The sequence below is a fragment of the Bombina bombina genome, chromosome 4, assembly GCF_027579735.1.
Source record: "Bombina bombina isolate aBomBom1 chromosome 4, aBomBom1.pri, whole genome shotgun sequence".
NCBI lineage: Eukaryota > Metazoa > Chordata > Amphibia > Anura > Bombinatoridae > Bombina > Bombina bombina.
The window spans coordinates 475,256,029-475,281,759 of NC_069502.1; the positions used below are offsets into that span (position 1 = coordinate 475,256,029).

The window sequence follows — 25,731 nt, forward strand, 5'->3', positions numbered from 1 at the left end:
CAAGTAAATTTCAAGTAAATTTCACTACCAAGCAACAAAAATATTACTACAATATAAAGTCAGTCTCTTCTCTTTAACAATATTTTTTATTAATGAGTCTAGTGAAACTTTAAAGGGACATAAAACAAGTTGGGATAGAGACAAAATAATATAATATGTACTTTAATTACTTTACCTATACATTTATACTGCAGTGCCTTGCCATTAACCCTTTCTTTTTAGTTTCTGAATTGTAAAGCTCTAACTCCCCCCCACACAATTCCTTTTATGGCTGTATCTATGTTTATTGTTCTTTTGGTAAAATGCAAAAGTGAATAGGGATTATCTACTGGAGCATGCCTAGAAGTTTTGAACTCAGTTGAAATACAATGCCTGTGTCTAAACACTGTTAAGAGGGGTGGAGTTAGCTTCTCCAGACAGTTAAGCTATATAATTCATTTTGCTAATTTTTGATAATAATTTTCAAAAAAAAATTTTTTGCAAACTATTTTAAATTAATTAGCATTTTTAGGATATTCACAGATCTCAACCTGTTTTATGGCACTTTAATTATACATATTATAGAAGTAATTAAAGGGCCATGATACCCACATTTTTTCTTTCATGATTTAGAAAGAGAATGCATTTTTAAACATCTTTCTAATTTACTTCTATTATCTAATATGTTTTATTCTCTTGATATTCATTGCTGAAAAGCATATCTAGATATGCTCAGTAGCTGCTGATTGGTTGCTGCACATAGAAGCCTCATATGATTGGCTCACCCATGTGCATTGCTTTTTCTTCAAATAAGGATATCTAAAAAATGAAGCAAAATAAATAATAGAAGTAAATTGTAATGTTGTTTATATTTGTATGTTCTATCTGAATCATGAAAGAAAGATTTTGGGTTTAGTGGCCCTTTAAATATAGCTAAAATACAATCCATTAGTTTCTTCAGTTTTGTTAACTAATATATAGAACATAATGTAGGTAAAGACTGGGGGTTCCTTGGATCCATGTTCATTTCATCACAGGTGAAAAACATTGAAAATGGAAACATTTTCAAGTACATGTAAACAATTTCTGATGAATCTTATAGTGTAACCAATTAAAGCAAACACATCATTAACATATTTCAAGATATTACTAAATAATGGGCTGGATTCCAAGTTGATCGTAATATATAGTTTCGGCAAAATAATACAAAAGTGCACTGGTATTACAAGTGAGGTGCAATGCGAATGCGGCCTTGCTTTCGCATTGCACAGAAGCATTGCGCTTATAAGAGCTCGCTTCCATAGGCTACATGAGACATGGCATGTGAACTAGAACAGGGAAGGGGGTAAGTCATGCAGCAAATATATATGTATATGAATATATACATATATATTTATGTGTTTTTGTGTGTAGATACACATATTACCACATAAATATATATGTACATTAGCATATACATATATATTTATGTGTTTTTGTGTGTATATACACATATTACCACATAAATATATATGTACATTAGCATATACATATATATTTATGTGTTTTTGTGTGTATATACACATATTACCACATAAATATATATGTACATTAGCATATACATATATATTTATGTGTTTTTGTGTGTATATACACATATTACCACATAAATATATATGTACATTAGCATATACATATATATTTACAGAAATAACACAGACCTCATAGACCACAAAGTAAAGGCACTTTTCAGTGAGGTTTTTTTTCTAACACCCAACATCTGCCACTTTTAACCACTTATAAATGTTTTTTTACAAAATAAAGATGCTTATTTTGGCAATAACGAGCCACTTGTAATGGCTGGTTATTGATTGCACGCCCATAAACGGGTGAATTTGCCTGTTTGCGGGCACGTGGTAAATTAGCACTCCACTTGTAATCTAGCCCATTATGTTTGCTCTCTTTAATTTCACAAATTACATAGAAAGTTTAAGTGTAATATAGTATATAAAATTAGCTGATGGTGTTAATAAAAACTGCATTTTAATTAGCATTTTTAAAATTCCTCCTACATAACATTGTTTAACAATGATATTTTATTATACACGTATACTGTTCTCTAAAGTTAGTAGTTTTGAAAATGTTATTACAGCGATAAGGTTATTCTTTTTTTGACCTTAAAGGGACACTGTACCCAATTTTTTTCTTTTGTGATTCAGATAAAGCATGCAATTTTAGGCAACTTTCTAATTTACTCCTATTATCAAATTTTCTTTGTTCTCTTGCTATCATTATTTGAAAAGGAAGGCATCTAAGCTTTTTTTTTTTGGTTTCAGTACTCTGGACAGCACATTTTTATTGGTGGATGAATTTATCCACCAATCAGCAAGGACAAACCAGGTTGTTCACCAAAAATGGGCTGGCATCTAAACTTACATTTTTGCATTTCAAATAAAGATACCAAGAGAATTAAGAAAATTTGATAATAGGAGTAAATTAGAAAGTTGCTTAAAATGTCATGCTCAATCTCAAGAAAATTTTTGTGTACAGTGTCCCTTTAACTTATGTAATGCATATAATTGCTATCATCTTCTATTATGCAGAGAAATAGTCCCTGGGAAAACACTTTTTATTTAGTATTAGTCTACATTAGATATCCGACATTTTCTACATTTTCAATGTTCCAAACTGATTCATGAAAAATGCAAATGTTTAATTAATACTTACTATTTATCTTTTGTAGTGTTTAAATTAAAAACAAACTTAAAATTGAAAATACCTGAAGTCAAAACCCGTTCTTTTTCCATTTTCGGGCACACCAGGATCAGGGCACATGTCAGTAGCCATGGGCACACCTCCTTGACTTACTAGATAAAATAGAAAAAAATATAGAAATACGTCAATCACAAGTTTTAGAGGTGCATTAGCACACATGCAGTAATGAAAGATAAATGTTAAATATAAAGTAAATGACACAAGCAACACAATTAAGAACATACTGTAGTAAGAGAATGTTGAGAGCTTAGACTGAGATAAATTAAATAGAGATGTCTAGATTTACTGTTAGAATATTTATGAGAAATAATTTCCCTTTTGTAAACATTAATCAGAAATGTATACTTTAAAATAATTTACAGTATCAATTATTTGATCATTTATTCAAATGCTGATCAACTTTTCTTTTTCCTATTCTTAACATATCCACTAAACTATTATTCATCCCAATCTAGCTATCGTTTGTGATTGGATGCTAAAAAAATCTAATTGATAAGATGATTTTTTTTCTTTCTAATATTTCATAGGTCATAAAAATGAGAAAATCCTCAATACACACACAAGCATTTAAATAGAAATGTGCATTTGTTTTTGGATTAATAGGTTTTCATCCGAATGTTAGCCCATTTGTCCAATCAGTGGCATACAGAGTGGATGAATCAAAATGGGACCGAATATAAAAGATAATAAAATGTTTCATGTTTATTAGTCACATTTATTTTGTTTTTATTCTGCACCAAAAATAGGGGCATAAGTAATGTAATTTTTTCCCAAAAATCCTGTTTATTTTTTAAGTTAATATCCGCTACTGAATATAGGTCCCTAAAGTATTTGTAAAATTCTGCTTTAATTGTATCAAGATTCAGTATTTTTTTCCCATCAATATTAAGTGATTTAATGTGATGAATCGGTTTCCTGTCTTTTACAGAACTCGCTAATAACTTCCCTATTTTATTTCCAAATATATAGAATCTACTTTTGTTCTTCAGTTCTTGGATAGCAAATTTTTGTGATGAAAAAACTTCCCATTCTTGTTTAGCCTTCATATAACTTTGCCAGTTAGTCTGTGTATGGGATGCAATATATGCGTTATATTTGTTTTTTAAATAATTTGAAATTTCAGTCTCTCTTAAGTATAACTTTTTCTTAAACCTAATAGTAAATTTTTTAATTTCTCCTCTGGCTACTGCCTTAGCAGTTTCCCAGAAGATCTCTTTCTTATGCATATAGTCTTTGTTCTGTTGAACATATTCGTGCCATATAGCAATGAGTCGGTTTCTAAATTCCAAATTGTTTGCTAAGTAACGTGGGAAGCCGTAACTCTTTACTGGATCGTATCTATCTGTTTCCCACCGTGTCTCTAGTGATAGCGGGGCATGGTCTGAAATAGTGAAGTTATCTATTTGTGCTTTTATATCTAAGTTAATAATTTTGTCTGACCCTAGAAAAAAGTCTATCCGTGAGAATGTTCGGTATTTTTTAGATTCACAAGTAAAATCTCTACTATTAGGATATAACAATCTCCAGATGTCTTTAATATTTAATGCGCTAGCAAATACTTTAAGAATCCTGGAGGATTTTTTTGGGATCTGTTTAGATTTATTTCCGATTGTCTGTGATCTATCAATATCATTAAAAACCATGTTGAAGTCACCTGCAACTATAAGATTCGTATTTATAGAATCATGTAATTTTAATTTTAATCTTTCCCAAAATTTTACATCTGGCACATTTGGGCCATAGACATTACATAACGTAAGCAAACGTGAATTTATAATGATTTTCAAAATAATAAATCGTTCCCCTGGGTCTATCTCTTGCCCTATAATTCGATAGTCTAAATTTTTGCTGATTAAAACTGCAACCCCCCTTTTACGTGTAGCACATGGAGTATAAATAACTTCACTAACCCAGTTAACTTTGAGTTTCTTGTGTTCTATTTCAGTCAAGTGTGTTTCTTGTAAAAGTGCAATATCCACTCTTTTATTTCTAAGGTATGTCAGAATCCTCTTTCTTTTAATTGGGCTAGTGACCCCTCCCACATTCCAAGAAATTAGTTTTAGGGTTGCCATTTATGATTTATTTTGAGACGGCGAACCAACAACCAAACAGATAAAGAAAAAGAAAAAAAAAAAAAAAAAGGGGAGCAAAATAAATTCTGGCCTCCTTGCCCCTCCCTCTGACCTGAACCTTTATCTTTAATAGAACATAAGTATTTAAAGTATTTAAAGTAAAATGGGCTGTCCTTATTTTCAACCATTTTTTCATTTTTATACAATTCTTAGCCTTAATTATCTTGTTTATTATATGTAAGTAAAATAAAGTTATCCAGCTTGCCATACTAGTAGCTGCCTATGCACTAGTAGGCAAAAGGCACAAAAGACAAGAAAAAAAAAGAAAAAAAGGAAAAACTTTCCTTGTTTTTTAATGATTACCTAGGTTGAAACTTATTCAAAAATGCCTTGGCTTCTGTGATTGTTTCTAGTGTAGTTGTCTCATTATCCATATAGATCTTAATTTTAGCAGGATATATTAAATGTGCAGCTAAGCCCATGTTTATCATACTTGTACAAAATGGGGCCATGCCTTTACGTTTTGCTGCCGTCTGGGCTGAGTAATCTTGGAAGATTAGAATTCTATTATTGTCAATCTCTAGGTTTTTCATTTTTCTGAATGCTCTAAGTATTAGTACTTTGTCCTGAAAGTTCAAATATTTAATTAGGATAGCTCGTTTCTGGATAGTATTTTCTGACGTGTTTCTAATAAAGCCTACACGATGTGCTCTTTCAACAGTAAAATTATGCAGTTTGGTGTCAATCTCTAAACTTTGTGGCAGAGTCACTGAGGCAAAATATATTAAATCCTGAAAATTTGTGGTTTCTGGTAGGCCTACTATTTTTAAGTTGTTCCTACGTGATCTGTTTTCTAAGTCTTCTATTTTATCAGTCATTTCTAAGATTTTTATGTCATGTTGTTGTATAGAGAGATTTTGTTTAGTCACAGAGTCTTCAATATCTGAAATTCTCGATTCAATTTCTGTGAGTCTAGCTGTAAAGTTTTTCATTTCTACTGAGAGTGTAAATAGCTCTGTTTTGATATGGTCAAGTTGGGGTGAGAGAGATAATGCTACTTGTTTAGAGATTTCTTCTATATCATCTTTAGAAATATTTACAGTGGTCATTTCAGGTCTAATATCGCTAATATTCTCAATACTATGTCTGGGCTTTCTATCTTTGGGTTTTGCTGGCATTGCGTGTGATTTAGGTGCAAAATATTTGTCCATGTGTCAGAAAAAACAGAAATATTACAGAAGTAGGAAAATAGGATATGTGAAAGTGACAGAGTGTGTAAGGTGTCAGGCGTGTGTTTTATAAAGTGACCTAGGAAGAGAGAGAGAGAAAGAAAAAAAGAGAAAAACAAAATAGAAAGGAAAAGTGCATAAGTGTATCTAGTATGGGTAGTTGTATTGCGTGTTAGGGAGTGTTCTCCTGTGTGAGTTTGTGAATATGCAATGGTCAGCAATTGTCATCTACTTCAGTAAGATTTATGACTCAACTACTCCTCCCTTCTTCCTCTTCTACAACCTAAATTCAAAGGGTTACTTTTTCAGATATATCAGTAGGCCTAACACTCTAACATTCTAATAAACCGCTTGGTATATACTATATATCCATCAGAGCAGAAGTTTTTAAACATTTTTCAACATTTGGTATGTGCTGCATATCTATCAAACCAAAACAGTTTACAACATTTTTCAACATTTGCTATGTACTATATATCCATCAGAGCACAATATTTCACCAGCTATGTGAGGGTGTAGCACCCGCCACTGGGTTACTGGTCAAAAAAAAGGAGTACAGAGACTAAAAAGTTCCTTTCCGTTCTCTCCCCTTTTCAGAAAAACTTAATGCACCAATTAAAGATTCGGAAGTCTTAAACGCAATAAATAGTCTTAAGTTGGATAAAGCTGCCGGACCTGACCTTCTACCAGCAGAATTTTATAAAATTCTTAAAAACAAAGTAATAGGTGTACTTATGGACTTATTTAATGACTATTTAATTAACTATAAGATTCCATCTCCTAACTTTGCAGTCTCAAAAATAATACTACTCCTAAAAAAGGGAAAGACCCTGAATTAATAGACTCCTATCGTCCAATTTCATTATTAAACTCCGATTATAAACTATTTACTGCAATCTTGGCAGATAGATTGAAGTTAATTATGAGTCCGTTAATACATGAAGATCAGGTCGGCTTTATGTCTAAGAGAAATATGTCAGCAAACATACGCAAAATCTTTCTATTAATAGACTTCCTTGCAGATGTCAAAAATAAAAGTGAACAAAACTCCGCCATTCTGGCAGTCGATGCCCATAAAGCACTTGACTCTATTATCTGGGACCACTTATTCTGCTCTATGAAGAATTTTGGGTTCAAAGATCAGTTTCTTGAATGCATTCGTGCCTTATATACCAATGCAACCTCCATTTTGATGGTTAATGGCTCAAACACTACATCCTTCCCTATCTTGTCTGGAACACGACAGGGATGTCCAATTTCACCACTTTTATTTAATTTAGCAATTGAACCTCTTGCAGTTACTTTAAGGGATAATTTAGGGGGGATCAAGATAGGCAAAATTCCTGTTAAACTCTTACTTTACGCAGACGACTTGATTTTACTTTTAAAGGATGCCCAGACTGAAATTCCTAAAATTTTGGAAATTATAAAAGATTTTGGCTCTTTTTCAGGTTATACAATAAATCAGAACTTCTTTGGTTGAGCAAACATCATCAAAACCAATACACACCCCCTTTTAAAGTAGCCTCGCAATATATCACATATTTAGGAATCCAGATTAGTGTCAATCCAGAAGATTGGTTTAGTTTGAATTACCTACCTCTATTTGCGAAAATTAAATTTGAGATGATGAAATGGGATAATCTCCCACTTTCAATTACAGCAAGAATCAATGTAGTTAAGATGATTGTCTTACCTAAGATATTATACTTAATGCAAAATATCCCTTTAATTATACCAAAAAAGTATTTTAATAGTTTAGATCAATTAATGAGACGATTTATATGGGGGAGGGGCGCGAATCGAATATCATTATATAAACTGTCACAACTAAGGCAATATGGCGGATTGGCACTACCCAACTTTGCTATTTATAATAGTGTAAGTCTTGCAAAAATCGCAATGGATTGGGTTACGGGTGGGAACGATATTGCATTTACAGAAGCAGAACAAAATTTAGTATACCCCCTCTCATTAAATGCGCTTCTGCATTGTCCTAAAAAAGTAATTCCAAAGAGTATTAAAAATAAACAATCACTATACCATATTATAATTGCATGGCAAGACATACGACGCAGAGTAGATAGTGACCCCCACTTTTCAGATTTACTCCCTATTAGAGGTGACCCACGTTTTCCGCCTGGTATTAGCAGTCAAGTATTTAGGAAATGGGCTACTGTAGGACTTATTTATATAACACAACTTAGAGAACCTAATCTACAGAGTATAATGTCATTTGAGAGTCTGAAAGAGTCTTATAATTTACAGAATGCGGACTTTTTTGCATACCTCCAAGTGAGACATTGGTTCTTTAAAGCTATGGAAGATAATAAGCTTCCATGGAGCCATCCAGGAGTGAAAATGGGGTTAGCATTATTTAAGGCAGGTAAACGCTCCATTAAATACTGGTATAATATGATTATTACTAAGACAGGGGAACTAAATATTGCCCAGATTTGTTTAAAATGGCAAACAACGATTGTAGACCTAAACAGGGAACAAGTAAAACAAAGCATAACTCTCCTGGACGAGGCCACACTCGCGGCAAGCTGGCGAGAAATGCATATAAAACTTCTACATAGGATATACTTTACGCCTGCTAAAATAAATAAATGGTCGACACAAGGTCTAAGGGTATGTCCACGTTGCTCTTTAGCCGATGCTGACTTAACCCACATGTTTTGGAGCTGCCCAAAAATTAACCAGTTTTGGAAACGTGTACAATTTTGGTTAACTAAGGTGACAGCTACAAAACACATATTAGAACTACAACACATAATTTTCCTATTGGACATATCAGATAGATTGGTAAATAGAGCTTTCTGTAATACGGTAATTCTGGGTGGAAGATATCTCATTCTTAAAAATTGGCATCAAAAAAATACACCGACTATAAACAATTTAACATTTTTATTACAAAGGCAATATACAATAGAACAATTTGACAACGCAATTAACTCTGAACGGCAGCAAAATAGATTTAATTTAAAGTGGTTAGATTTTGTTAAACACTATAAAAACACCAATATACAGAATCAGTTACTATCACCATTAGAGAATATGAGTTAAGATGCAAACCCCCCCCTGTTCTTATTTTTTTTTTTTTTTTCTCTTCTTTTCCTCCCTCCTTTGCCCCCCCTAGAAAAATTTAAAAGTTAAAAACCTTTCCTCGAAGCCGGTCAGGAATTTGACAATTAATTTGTAGGTGGCTCCACCTTTCTCAATAATTTAAAGGTTGAAATTACTTAAAATTTACACTGGACTACTCGAATTTGTCATTTATTACTGTAAAGATTTGTCTTTTTTTAGGCTTACAACAATGATTTAGGGTAAGTCTCGTGTTAATGACCATTGTGATAAAGGAAGAAAAGTTAAATATCTAATATTTGAAAAGGTTATGATTTTGTTTTTATGTATATCTAATCTGTATGTTTGCTTCATGCTTTCTGGTTCTAAATGACATAATTGTAACATTGATTATGTAACTTTTTGTTTTTCCCTTTTCTTTCTTATTTCTGTATATTCTTTTTTGACCTTTAATAATAATAAAAAACATTATATCAAAAAAAAAATAGGGGCATAAAACACAGGAGAGGGGGAAGGAGCTGAGATTTTTTGACAAATCAGCCCCTTCACAAACTGCATATTTATTTTTTTACTCTGGGCACAAGTAAAGATTTTTTTCTTTATTTTATTGTTAATGAAGTGTAAACTAATATTATTTTTGCAATGGGGCATAGCTCAGACTGGTAGTTATGTAGACCTTCTGCCTTTATTTGGGGGGGTGTAATTTAAGTGTAACCCTTTGTATGCAGAAACATACAATTGTCTTGCAGTTAACTGCATGTTTAGTTTATTATACTGCTATGGGGTTATGGTCTGTGACTGATAAGTAGGCCTGCTGGTTTTATTTGGAAAAAAAAGTTTTAATTTGTTTAACCCACTTTTGTACAGAAACATTTCTATTTTCTTCTAGTTAGTTTTAAACTGCATGCTTAGTTTAGTAATTGCTGTTGGACCATAGGCTGTGATGGATAGTGTAGTGGCCTGCTGGCTTTTTGTTTTGGGGGGGGGGGGGGGTAAATAAAAATGTGAATTCAACTTTAACCCTTTGTGTTCAGAAAAAAATGCTTCTCTTTTCTTGCAGTTAATTGCAAGTTAAGTCTATTAGAAATTGTTTTACTGTTGGAGCTTAGCCTGTGACTGATAGGTAGGCCTGTTGGCTTTTTTTGGGGGGGGGGGGGTTAAAAAAAGTTTTCATTAAAGTTTAACACTTTTTGTGCAGATACATTTATATTTTCTTGCAGTTAATTGCACATTTTGTTTATTGACTATTATATTGCTGTGGGGGCATAGCTTGTGAGTGATTGGTAGGGCTGCTGCCCTTTTCTTTTTTTTTTTTTTTTTTTTTTTAATTGTTTTAATTAAGCCCTTAACCACCAGAGACAAACCCTGTATGTCACTAGTCTTTTAATTAGGGCTTGTGTTTTTGATAACACGCTATAACAGGAGGCCTGTAGGAGGGAGAAAGGTTTTTAATAGGGTGGTCTTGGCACTGGCAGTGAGACCCATGTTATTACAGGCCAAAAAGCCCTTAAGAACCAGCTACTTAAATGGTACATCATAGTCATTAAGGGGTTAAAATGTAACTCTTTGTGTTCAAAAACATTCCTGGTTTATTGCAGTTCATTTTAGACTGCATGTTGAGTGTACAAACATTAATTATATTTCTGTGGGGGCATAGCCTGTGACAGATGGGCAGGTCTGCTGCTTTTATTTGGGTAAAAACTAATTTTAATTACAGTTTAACCCTTTTTTTGCAGAAAAAAAATAAATTTCCCTGCAGTTAATTGCATGTTAAGTTTATCAATAATTATATTGCTGAGAGGGCATTTACTGTGATTGTTCAAAAAGGGGGCATAAAAAATAATTATTATTCCTATTTTATTATTATTATCTATTATACTATCTATCTGTCTATCTATCTATCTATCTATCTATCTATCTATCTATCTGAAGACCCAGATATGTTGTTAGAGAATATTACTAGTACCCCTCATCCAATTGAAACCATAATTGCTATTAAAGTGTGGGCACCAACCAAACCAACCTACCTAAATAAAAGAAAGATAATTATATTATTAAATATACAAAAAATAGCAGCACTACTCAAATATAGTAAAAAAATATATCATCAGATGTCAAAAACAGGTGCAAGAGTAAGGTATTGCCTACATACCCACAAATATAAAATAATAAAAAATACTCAGCACACCAAAATGCTTCAAAAGGTAATAGTTATGTTTAATGCTAACATGAATGTCAATAGATCATAACAATAGTAGTATTAATATCAATAGAAACTGTATACACAACACCAATATGGTGAGAGGTCCCTAACCTATACTCATTCAAACTTGCATACAGCATACACCCGCATACATAACAATTCCCCTTAGGCGTAAGGTGTCTTTTCCCCAAAAAAATTCACAGTACAATGATGTGAATAAGTAACGTAGGGGCTCAAAAATGATACTTTGTAATCCACATGTATTGTAACAGTATATCAAGCTTGATTGTAGCTCATTAAGGGCTCAAAAAATGATAACTTTGTAATCCACATGTATTGTAACAATATGTCAAGCTTGGTTGTAGATCATTACAAAAAGTTCACTGCCCAGATGTACAGAAACCATATGAAACCACCATATATCTAGGAAACTCCTCTCCTTCTAGGTCTCACACCCCTTATAGGCAAGATGGACACCAGAGACCTATCCCATATACCAAAATTCCCAGTCCATAAAACTAGTGACCTCGTCACCGGACTATATGTTAGCCTCTATACACAGTAAATGTGTGGTGCAAATATTGTTTAAACTTATTTCCTAAGCAAATCTCAGTTCATATTGTAACACAAGATAAAGAGTCATCTGCACGAATGAACAAGAATATTATGCAGGCTTGTAATATCACAGTTCCTGTAGTAAACAGAGATTATACTTGCTGATAATCTGTCAGGCTTCCTATAGGATAACACTCAGTGAGCGTGAGATTCTGCATCCGACTTCCGCATGTAACACCTGTTAAAGGCTGTTGGAGAGGCTTGTAATATCACAGTTCCTGTAGTAAACAGAGATTATACTTGCTGATACTCTGTTAACAGACGTTACATGCAGAAGTCTGGTGCATTCCCTAATAAAAAAAAATTGTGTTCTAGTTACCAATTAATTGCTGTAATGTTTGCATTTCCTAGCAGTGTAATTATGTGGCTAAATGAAATGTGTTCAGGGCTTCTCATAGGCTTTAATCCAATGTAATGAATTTTGTGTTGAACAAATTTCTTATCCAAATATTTATCCGAACTGAACATACTAACAAACAAAATTCTGAGGACCCAAATATGCTGAAAAATCTTAATAAACATTTTTTGGATTTAAGTTCACCTACGCATAATTTCTAATTCCACTTATTTACTTATTTGAATCTCAATCATAAAAGAATACTTCAAACAAAATTACTAAAAAAAAAAAAAGTACTTTTCTTTTTTCCTATGTTGAACATCTGATAAAAACTGTACATCTTGCATTCCCTTGTTGCAGGATTTTAAAAAAAAATCATAGAAACAACAACACATGCAAAAGCCATAGGAAAATCACATAGATGCATCTTTGCATCCTTCAGAATAAACTTTTAATTATCAATGTCTTTTTACTTTAATCCATCAGACAGGACCACTTGGAATATTATTTTAATATCAAACAGTGCTAGATTACAACTGATGCTTCAATGTTAGTGTGGGACACTATAAGCAATATTGCGACTGAGCCAACTAACATGCATATCACAAGTTGAAAGTAAACAGTTGCACTCGAGTACAAACAAAATTTGTGTGTAAAGCAGTAGCTTGCCTGAAGCGTAAGGTATAAGGGTAAAAAAAAAATGTTCATCAAACACATCAGAAACATATCAAAATAAACAATTACACTCATATATACACTTGCTGATAAAATATTGTCATATAAATATTAATACATATTTTTATAATGGTTACAAGGGATATGGTATATGGTATTTAACTGGAAAGGGCTATTAATGTATTTAAATATATATATATATATATATATATATATATATATATGTCTAAATATGTGTATGTGTTTGAATATATATATATTATGTGTTTATATGTGTAAATATATAAATACCTACATATTTACACATATACACACATGTCTAGACATATGTATATACTTTTTAGCCCTTTCTAGTCAAATGCCTTGAAACATAAAATAATATTTTTTATTTAATTTTAATATGTTTAACCCTTTAACAACCAATGTACCCTGTACGTTTGTGGTAATTAAGGATTTAATTAGTGAAGCTGTGCTAGTACTGCATGCCTCACTTCTGGAAATATGCAGATGCAGGTCTTGGTGACATTGGCAAGACCTGCCCTAGATAGAGTGGATGTAGTTACATGTATTGTAATGTATTGTAATTTATTGTAATAAATATTTTACATTTCGAAGTTGTTCACTTAGAAGAAAATGTTATTTGTATTAATTCAAAAACAGAATCAATGAGTTGGAAAAAGGATCACCCCCTTGTGTCAGTATTTTGTTGAACCACCTTTTGCTTTAATTACAGCCTTTAGTCTGTTGGGATATGTCTCTATTAACTTTGCACATCTATACTGTGCAATATTTGCCCACTTTTTTTTGCAGAACTGCTCCAGTTCCGTTACATTTGATAGTGACCGTTTGTGGACTGCAGTCTTCAAGTCATGCAACAGATATTCAATGTGGTTTATGTATGGGCTCTGACTAGGCTATGCAATGGAATTCACCTTTTTATCCTTCAACCACTGTGTGTTCATTTTTGCTGTGTGCTTTGGGTCATTGTCATGTTGGAAGGTAAACCTTCTTCCCATTGACAACTTCCTGGCAGAGGGCAGCAGATTTTCCTCAAGGAGTTGATGGTATTTTGCCCAATCCATTATTCCTTCTATCCATTCCTGACAGTTGTCTGCTCCAGAGAAACACCCCCATAACAGGATATAACCGCCTCTATACTTTACTGTAGATATGGTGTTATTTGGATGGTGAGATGTATTGGATTTCTTCCAGACATATCATTTGTTGTTGAGGCCAAGTAATTGAATTTTAGTCTCATCTGACCTTTACACATTTTTCCATGTGGCCTCAGAATCTCCTAGGTGTGTTATGGCAAAGCTCAGTGGTAACTGCATTTGGCCTGTCTTGATGAGTGACTTTTTTCTTGCAAACCTCCCAAACAAGCCACATTTGTTGATAATTGTGATATTGTTGTCACATGCAAACAATAACCACTCTTTGTCATTAATTCCTGCAACTGCTTCAGAGTTGCTGTTGGCCTCCTGATAGCCTCTCTGACCAGTTTCCTCCTTGCTCTTTCATCCAGTTTGGAGCGACGTCCTGATCCAGAGAGGGTCTGTGTTACCAAATACCTTCCACTTCTTAATAATAGACTTCACTGTGCTTCTAGGCATTGATAAAGGCTTTGATATTTTCTTGTATCCATCTCCTGACTTTTGCCTCTCCACAACTTTATCCTAGAGAACTTTTGACAGTGCCTTGCCTCCCATAATTGATTGTTTGCTTCAGTTGCACTACCAGGGACTGAGATGCTCCTGGAAATGTTTTTTTCATGCTGAGCAAATCAATATGCCCACAGCTGATCACAGTGGAAGGTCAAATGGCTTTGTGTGTACAGTTGAGAAGGTGATTAGCTACACCTGATTGAGTTTACAATTAATTTTAAGGGGGGGGGGTGATCCTTTTTCAAACTTAGTGATTCTGTTTTTGAATTGTCTTTATTTTTGACTGACATGCTGGTATTATATTTTTCACTTGGATGTTATAAGTTGCACTGAGTAATTACAAGTGGATAAACAAAAACTGTGTCTATCTTTATTTCAGGCTGCAAAGCAACAAAATGTAATTATTTTCAAGGAGGGGGAGGGATTATTTTCAATACCCACTGTATATGTATGTATATATATATATATGTGTGTGTATACCATGTTAGTCCAGTAATTTAAAATAACAAGAGTATTGCTTTGAGCAATGATACTTTCTTATTGGACTAACTATACATTTATAAGTTGACAAGCTTTCGGAAGAATTCCTTCCTTTCTCAAGTCTGAAGTAATACAATATATATGTATATATTAATAAAGATATATAGGTATAGATATATATTTTACAAAAAAATAATTTTATATATATATATATATATATATATATATATATATATATATATATATAGTAAAACGATAATTTTCTTCTAAATAAATAACATCAAAATGTGAACTATTCTTAACAACTTTTTATTTTAGCGTAGTTAATCTAACGTGGTGTCTGGTTAGCACGTGAGCAATAAGTTGGCTTTTTTTTACACAACCCACTACATTGAAGTTCATGGGGGAAAGAATGTAATGCAGTTGCGATATCTGAAGTCCTAATGGTAGCACGCATTCGACTTTTGCTTGTGCGCTAACTTTTTGCTTTCAACTTGTAATACACGTGTTAACCCAGCCATATAAAAAAAAAAATATTTTGAGCGTAGTTAGCACACAAGCAAAAAAAAGATTAGTAGCTTACAATAATTTTCCAAGTTAACACTTATGTATATGCCCAGTTCACATGTTAATAAAAACAACTGTGACCTTGTCAAATTAAGCACACATTACAATCTGTGTTCAGCTAAAGTATGGTCATTGGACTGTTATGTATGATTTCAACTAAGTGTTTTAATGTAATTGAAAATTACTCAAAACAATATGAAATCATGAATTATACTAATTAAATCAACGGATATTATTAGTTGTTAAAAACTGCACTCAGGAAGTCCTTAGTCAGTCAAAAAAGCAAGTATTCAGGATTACATATTCATAGATAAAAACAAAAAAAAATAAAAAAAAATAAAAATACAGATATTTCCACAGGGTGATGAATATACTGAAATCATGAATTATACTAATTAAATCAAAGGATATTATTAGTTGTTAAAAACTGCACTCAGGAAGTCCTTAGTCAGTCAAAAAAGCAAGTATTCAGGATTACATATTCATAGATAAAAACAAAAAAAAATAAAAAAAAAAAAAAATACAGATATTTCCACAGGGTGATGAATATACTGTATAGAATATAGGTGATCGATAGATAGATAGATAGATAGATAGATAGATAATGGATAGATAGATATATAGGCATACATTCTGCATCAAAGAAACAAGTACATGGGAATACACATCCATTGATAAAAAAGATGTTCTTAAAGAGTCGTGAAAATATGGATAATAAATCAAAGAAAGATTATAGGCCTCTTAAAAAAAGATATAATCGTCAAAATTATGTTTTTACATTAATTTTAACAGTTGCTAGATAATAAAAACTTACAGAGCAAAGTATAGTTGTTGTTTTTATGTAGAATACATAGTTTATGAAGTGCCAGTTTATTTCCTAGAAGATATAAACTGATTAATTGCACAGCACATCTGCACTGTCGAACATTTTGTAGTCTTTTAACTCAACGGTTGTTTACATTTGTTCAAAAATCCAAGGTAACAAAATGCCAATTATGGGCAAGATTAAAAGTGGTGCACTAACGTTTTCGCTGGTTTAGATAAGCAATTTGAGACCACGCTAACTTGCACGTGTATTATAAGTTAAAAGAAAATGGTGCTCGTCTGGTTAACTCAGCTTAAAAGGACACAAACCCATTTTTTTCTTTCATGATTCAGATAGAGCATGACATTTTAATCAACTTTCTAATTTACTACTATTATCAATTTTCTTCGTTATCCTGCTATCGTTGTTTTAAAAGCAGGAATGGTAATCTAAGCAGCCAGCCCATTTTAAGTTCAGCACCATGGATAGTACTTGCTTATTGGAGGCTTACATTTACCCACCAATATGCAAGCATAACCCAGGTTCTTAACCAAAAATGGGCCGGCTCCTATGCATCACATTCCTGCTTTTTAAATAAAGATAGCAAGAGAACGAAGAAAAATTGATAATAGGAGTAAATAAGAAAGTTGCATAAAATTGCATTCTCTATCTGAATCATGAAAGTATAAAATGTGGGTTTAGCGTCCCTTTAAGACCTAGCATAAAGTGTAAGGGATAAAAAAGTTGCACCAAAAACAGTGTTTTACTCATATATACAATATCTGATAAAATTATTCATATAAATATTAAGAATTAAGGTACATGCTATATGACCAGGTGTTTGACTGGAAAGGGCTATAATGTATGTGTGTATATATTTATGTATGTGTGTAGACATGTGTATTTATGTGTTTATATATGTATATATACGAACGAAATCTAGGCTTCATCCTAAACTCATCACTCTCTATGAACCGACAAATCAATGCCATCACCTCAACATGCTTCCACATTCTCCACCTGCTACGAAAAATCTTCAAGTGGATCCCTACCGAAACCAGGAAAACAGTCACCCACACCCTTGTCAGCAGCTGGTTGGACTATGGCAATGCACTCTACGCCGGCTGCACCATCAAAATCCAAAAGAGACTCCAACGTATCCAGAACGCCTCAGCCAGACTCATCCTCAACATCCCTCTCCAATGCCACATCACCGAACACCTAAAGCCGAAACCTTGTATGCAAACCTAAAGAACCTTCACTGGCTCCCCATCAACAAGAGAATCACCTTCAAGCTCCTTACCCACGCGTTCAAGGCCCTACACAACATCGGACCCGAATACATAAACCACAGCGTAAATTTCTACACCCCCGCTAGACAACTACGATCGGCCAACCAAGCACTCGCAGTCACCCCCCCACATCAGCAAATCCACAGTGGGTGGAATATCCTTCTCCCACATAGCAGCAGAGACATGGAACACCCTCCCGCTGCACCTAAGACAATCCAACTCAAAGGACCTCAAAACCTGGCTATTCAACTGAATGCCCATCCCCTTCCCCCTCCCCCCCCCTCCTCCTATCTGCTTTCCCTTAGCACCTTGAGACCCTCACGGGTGATTAGTTTGCGCTCTATAAGTACCCAATAGATAGATGGATAGATAGATAGATAAATACAGTAGAGATAAATATATATATACAGTGACAAGAAAAAGTATGTAAACCTTTCGAAATAAGTTGTTTTTCTGAATGATTTGGTCATAAAATGCCATCTTCATCAAAGTCACAAGTGAAGACAAACACAATGTGCTTAAAGGGACAGTAAAGTCATAATTAAAAATTCATGATTTAGACAGAGCATACAATTTGAAACAACTTTCCAATTTACTTCTATTATTTAATTTGCTTTCTTCTCTTGTTATGCTTTGCTGAAAGGTTTATCTATGTAAGCTCATGAGCAGCAGAGAAACTAGGTTCTAGCTGTTGATTGGTGGCTGCATATACCGACTGTCATTGGCTCCCCCATTTGTTCAGTTAGAAACCAGTTGTGTATTGCTACTCCTTCAACAAATGATAGCAAGAGACTGAAACTAATTTGAAAATGTAAGTAAACTGGAAAGTTGTTTAAAATTGTATGTTCTACCTAAATCATGAAAGAAAGTTTTTGGGTTAAAAACACACAAACAATTATAATTAGTCAAGTCTTTATTGAACACATTCCATTAAACATTCACAGTGCTGTGGTAAAAGTAAGTGAACACCTGGATTTAATAGCTAGTTTATCCTCCTTTGATATCAATAATCTCAAATAAGCGTTTCCTGTAGCTGTGGATTAGAACTGCACAATGTTCAAGAAGAATGTTGGACCTCTCTTCCTTACAGAGCTGCTTCAGCTCAGCCTTTTTCTTGGGATACCTGGTGTCAACAGCTCTCTTGAGGTAATTCCATAGCATCTCTAAGGGGTTAAGGCCTGGGCTCTGACTGGGCCACTTCAAAGGTAATTTTTTTTTATATAAAACCATTGTGTAGTGAATTTACTTCAATGTTTAGAATCATTGTCCTGCTGCATCATCCAACTTCTACTGAGCTTCAGCTGGAACACAGCCACCCTGATATGATCCTGAAGGATAGCTTGATAAACTTGTGAATTTATTTTTCCCTCGATGATAGCAAGTAGTCCAGGGCCCAAAGCAGCAAAGCAGCCCTAAATCATGATGCTCCCTCCATTGTACTTAAAGAGATAGTCAACACCAAATTTGTGTTGTTTAAAAAGAAAGATAATCTCTTTATTACCCATTCCCCAGTTTTGCATAACCAACACTGTTATAGAAATACACTTTTTACCTCTGTGATTACTTTATATCTAAGCCTCTACAAACTGCCCCCTTATTTCAGTTCTTTTGACAGACTTGCATTTTAGCCAATCATTGCTCTCTCCAGGGTAACTTCATGTGCATGAGTTCAATGTTATCTATGTGAAACACATGAACTAATGCCCTCTAGTAGTCAAAATGCATTCAGATTAGAGGCAGTCTTCAAGGTCTAAGACATTAGCATATGAACCTCCAAGGTTTAGCTTTCAACTAAGAATACCAAGAGAACAAATCAAAATTGGTGATAAAAGTAAATTGGAAAGTTTTTTTAAAATTGCATTCCCTATTTAAATCATGAAAGGTTTTTTTTTGGATTTGACTGTCCCTTTAACTATTGGGATGATGTTTTTATATGTCGGTATGCAGTGCTCATTTTATACCATACATAGTGTTAGGTTATTTTAAGGGGGGTTTGGGTTAGATTAGGGGTATGTGGGTGGTGGGTTTTAATGTTGGGGGGTTGTATTTTTCTTTTACAGGCAAAAGAGCAGTTTTCTTTGGGACATGCCCCACAAAAGGCCCTTTTAAGGGCTGGTAAGGTAAAAGAGATTTTAACTTTTTTAATGTAGAATAGGGTAGGGAATTTTTTTATTTTGGGGGCTTTGTTATTTTATTAGGGGGCTTAGATTAGGTGTAATTAGCTTAAAATTGTAATATTTTTTAAATGTTTGTAACCTATTTTTTTATTTTTTGCAACTTAGCTTTTTTATTTTTTGTACTTTAGTTAGTTTATGTAATTGTATTTAATTGTAGTTATTTGTATTTAATTTATTTAATTTATTTAATGATAGTGTAGTGTTAGGTTTAATTGTAACTTAGGTTAGGATTTATTTTACAGGTAATTTTGTATTTCTTTTAGCTAGGTAGTTATTAAATAGTTAATAACTATTTAATAACTATTCTAACTAGCTAAAATAAATACAAAGTTACCTGTAAAATAAAAATAAATCCTAAAATAGCTACAATGTAATTATTAATTACATTGTAGCTATCTTAGGGTTTATTTTACAGGTAAGTATTTAGTTTTAAATAGGATTAATTTATTTAAGTATAGTGTAGTGTTAGGTGTAATTGTAACTTAGGTTAGTTTTTATTTTACAGGTAAATGTCTCTTTATTTTAGCTAGGTAGCTATTAAATAGTTAATAACTATTTAATAGCTATTGTACCTAGTCAAAATAAATTGAAAGTTACCTATAAAATAAAAATAAATCCTAAGATAGCTACAATATAATTATTATTTATATTGTAGCTATATTAGGGTTTATTTTAAAGGTAAGTATTTAGTTTTAAATAGGATTAATTTAGTTAATAATAGAAATATTATTTAGATTTATTTAATTAATATTTAAGTTAGGGGGGTGTTAGGGTTAGTGTTAGACTAAGGTTTAGGGGTTAATAAATTTATTACAGTGGCGGCCGTGTAGTGGGGGGCAGGATAGGGGATAATAAATGTATTATAGGTGGCGACGGTGTAGGGGGGGCAGATTAGGAGTTAATAAATTTAATATAGGTTGCGGCAGGGTCCAGGAGCGGCGGTTTAGGGGTTAAACTATTTATTTAGTTGCGGCGAGGTACGGGATCAGCCGGATAGGGGTTAATAACTTTATTATAGAGGGCGGCGGTATAGGGGGGGCAGGATAGGGGTTACTAGGTATAATGTTGGTTGCGGCGGTGTCCGGGAGCGGCGGTTTAGGGGTTAATACATTTATTATAGTTGTGGAGGTGTCCGGGAGCGGCGGTTTAGGGGTTAATATTTATAGAGTAGCTTGCGGTGGGCTCCGGAGCGGCGGTTTAGGGGGTAATACATTTATTTAGTTGCGGCGGTGTAGGGGGGGACAGATTAGGGGTGTTTAGACTCGGGGTACATGTTAGGGTGTTAGGTGTAGACAGCTCCCATAGAAATCAATGGGATGTCTGGCAGCAGCGAACTTGTACTTTCGCTATGGTCAGACTCCCATTGATTCCTATGGGATCCGCCGCCTCCAGGGCCGCGGATTGAAAACCAGGTACGCTGGGCCGGAAAAGTGCCGAGCGTACCTGCTAGTTTTTTGATAACTACCAGAAGTAGTCAGATTGTGTGCGGAACATCTGGAGTGATGTAAGAATCGATCTGTGTCGGACTAAGTCCGGCGGATCGAAGCTTACGTCACAAAATTCTACTTTTGCCGGTCTCTAGCCTTTGATAACTAAGGCGAATCAGCCTCGCCACAAATACGCTGCGGAATTCCAGCGTATTTGAGGTTGACGGCTTGATAACTACCCCCCCCCCATGTCTGTTCAATACAATTTTTATATAGAAGACTCATGAACAGAGATGGTAACCAGTTCTATTGTTTTATTCAAGTTTTTAGCTGTCACTCTATTTTTTTTTTCTTTACCTCATTAAGAATTGTGCAGTGTGCCATTTGAGTCATCCTGGTTGGATGGCCACTTCTAAGGAGAGTAGCCACATTAATAAATCATCTCCATTTATAGACAATTTGTCTAACAGTGGACAGATGAATATCTTAGTTTTTTTAGATAACTTTGTTACCCTTTCCAGCTTGATTGCAGCTCTTCTGAAAGCTCATTTTTTTGCAATGCATGGTTCACATCAATAGATGCATTTGGTGAAAAGCAAACTTTATAAATCAAAGTATCTCTAACTGACACCTCTAATCTTATTACAATAATTGGAGACCAGATTTGCCAATTTCCAAATCTAATTAGCTTTTTTTTTAAGTCATTAGCCTAGGGTTTCACATACTTTTTCCAACCTATATTGTGAAGATTTGAATGATTTATTCAATATGTACAAGAACAATACAATGATTTGTGTGTTATTAGTTAAAACAGATTGTGTTTGTTGATTACTGTAAAGAAGCTTATAAGCTTTTAACTTATACATAAATGCAGACATTTCTAAAGAGTTCACATACTTTTTTTGCCACTGTATATACATAAATAAACATATGAACACATACAAACATATATACACATACAAAATATACACTTTGAAGCCTTTCCTAGGCAAATACCTTAAAACATGGAAAAAAATATTTATTTTAATATTTTTTTATTTGTTTTACTGTGTTTTTAATGTAAATATTAAACTTTCCAATGTTCTTTACATAGAAGAAAACGTGTATATCTAAATCTGTATTTATTCATATACAGTATATATATATATATATATATATATATATATATATATATATATATATATATACACACAAAGCAAATGGTGTGTATGCACTCCCACTATTGATCAATGTCTGCCAGGATGCTGTGAATAAATTCAAAGTTCGTAGTAATGAGCACTCACTGGTCTTTGGATGTCTGTGGTAACAGAAACTTTTATTCCATGTGACGTTTTGGGACCAAACACAGTCCCTTCCTCTGACAAACAAAAAGTGAAGAAAACAAGTCTTTTAAAGGCCCCTAGAACCCTCCCCCAGAGAAATAGATAATCATGACTATCCAAAAAACACACCCCCCACCAACGTTCTCTCATAGATTAACAATCAGTAAAAATGTAATGCTCAGTGAGCCAGTGTTCAAAAACCAAATGCGCATATTTACATACAGTACGTATAGAACCACCATCTGTGTATGCTCTATATCTGAACATTCAGTTGAGTGATCAGCACTACCAGGACTGCGTGAAAAGATCATTAGGCTGTGCCATAACCTATAAGTAAACAAAAAATGCCCTTATTTGCTCAAGGCCAATCACAAAAGGCTAGGCGTGTCCTTAAGTAAATGCACACCAATCAGAACACAAAATACCACATACATACTAAGGGAAGACGAGTCAGGCACGTAGGCAGGTATGAGATGCTATTACATGCTATTTACTAATTTCTTTTGTTGGATACGTTTGGTAAGACCACTGATATGATGGGGGGAGCTGTGTTTGGTAAGACCGCTGATATGATGGGGGGAGCTGTCCTTAGTATGATTTTCCTTTGTGTGTTATAAATAATACTATGAGGGTTTTGGATGTAGGTAGGGGGAGTGCCTGACCCATCTTCCCTTAGTATGTATGTGGTATTTCATATTCTGATTGGTGTGCGTTTACTTAAGGACACGCCTAGCCTTTTGTGATTGGCCTTGAGCGAATATGGGCATTTTTTGTTTACTTATAGGAACAGCCGAATGAACTTTTCATGCAGTCCTGGTGGTGATGATCACTCCACTGAATGTTCAGATATAGAGCATACACAGTTGGGGGTTCTATACGTACTGTATGTAATTATGCACATTTGGTTTTTGAACACTGGCTCACTGAGCACTACATTTTTACTGATTGTTAACCTATGAGAGAACGTTGATGGGGGTGTGTGTTTTTTGGATAGTCATGATTGGCTATTTCTCTGGTGGAGGTTTCTAGGGGCCTTTAAAAGACTTAGTTTGTTCACTTTTTGTTTGTCAGAGGAAGGGACTGTGTTTGGTCCCAAAATGTCACATGGAATAAAAGTTTCTGTTACCAGACGTCCAAAGACCAGTGAGTGATTATAACTACAAACTTTATATATATATATGTATAGATATATGGTTTATAAAAAATCCTTTTACATATATATATATATATATATATATATTAATATATGTATATTAATATATGTATATAAAAAAAATTATTAGAACATTGGAATGTGAAATATTCATAATTACATTCGGGTTTAGTCCTGCATGCCTAATCTGGTGTTGGGTTAGCTTGCGATCAATGTGTTAGGTATTCACCCTTGCACAACATTTTTACTTTCAACTTGTAATACGTGAGCTATGTAAAACTAAAGAAAAACACACATGGCCAGCTGTCTCACTCTGGTTAGACTTTTTTCAGTGTGTTACAGGTTCCTGATTACTATATAGTGAAAATGGAACCAATATTTTCCACTGTTTGCCTAGGATCTCTGAGGAAAAAGTCACCTATAATTTGTTTGGCTGTGCAGACATACTATAAAATACATTTTCTAAAATTTAGAATGTATATACTTTACACTAGATATGCTCACAGGGAAAACATTTTTTTTTCTGACAAATAATTGTTCACAGATAAAAAGTATATTATATTTTGTCAGTGATTAGTTCAAAGGGTCATTCAGTTCAGTCAAAATCTTACAACATTATTAATTTAATGGAAATGTGTTAACCTCTTATTTGCTACGGGGAACATCTTCAGAAGAGCAGCTAGACTGCAGCTTAAACTGAAATAACATTAAAGCTATAGCTAGTGCTACTGCTACAAGCCATCAACTGAACAAAAAAATATTTTAATGTATTTTTAGTGAGGTAATTATTGCCAAAAACAAAAGTGAAGCTTGCAACACACTTATCAAAGGGAACTTGTCTGAATAAATTTAGGGCACCAATGCTGCATCCACTAACTGAAATTGTGCAAGAGCAGGGCTTGTCAGTCATCCTGGACTAATGAGTGCAGGATGTTTGGCATCTGCAACCTCTTTAGTTGCAGACAGGTTAAAAAGCAGCTGTCTTGAGACACCCATCTGCCCCAAAGATGCATACAAGTTTAATAAATGAGAGCCTACATTACGTGTTTGCTGACATAAGAATGAATCAGCTCACAAGGACATTGCTTGATTGCTATTGAATAGTCTAAAACTGTAAATTTGATTGCTATTGAATAGTCTAAAACTGTAAATTTGGAACCTTTTCCACATGTATTACAATTAACATTCTATCAAATGTTAATATAATTTATGAACATGGAGGTATGACACAATTAAAAATGTATAATTTTATTTATGGTTAATGTCTTTTTCTACCACTGCTTTACCATATCTTACAATAAGGTGTGTTTATATGAGAGAAAAAAAATGATGATAATAATAATAATGAGCCATAAACAAAATTTCTATAATATTTTAAACAAGGATTATATGAAAGGCATAATGTCACACTTTTATTTTCTGCAAGCCCATATATATATTTGCAATTTGATGAGCTCTTTGGGAAATGCATGTGCTATCTAGAGTTAAGTAACATGCAACTTGAGGACCTATTGTAAGCTTTTTTAATTCCTGGGTCAGTTTCAGCACATAAGTGTCAAGTTTTTTTATTCTGATCTGAAAATAATTAAATTCAAACTTCAAGAGGCTACTTTTATATCAGAAAAGAGATTTGGTTTACAACCAGAGCTTATATTAGTTAAGATGTAATTCGTCTTTGAAGAAAGAATAAAAATTGCTGGCAGTTTTAGATCTTCTACATTTTCTTATTTTCTTATTGGAACTTTCATAAAGAAAAAAAAGAAACTTACTATTTCCTCAAACTTTTTTTCCTGAAACTATAGGTATTTCAAAATATTTAAATAATCTTCAACATAGGAAATCAGAGGACAATAACAGAAGAGGGATGCTGCGTGTGAGGATATATGGGACAAC

General features: G+C 33.6%; 1 protein-coding gene across 1 annotated transcript in view; it reads right to left on the reverse strand.

The window, feature by feature from the left end:
- CSMD1 (CUB and Sushi multiple domains 1) overlaps positions 1–25,731 on the reverse strand; it is a 3,127,153-nt gene that overhangs the window by 1,389,697 nt on the left and 1,711,725 nt on the right. Inside the window, 1 exon segment of the mRNA XM_053711946.1 lies at positions 2,738–2,825. Coding sequence (XP_053567921.1) covers positions 2,738–2,825 — 88 coding nt within the window.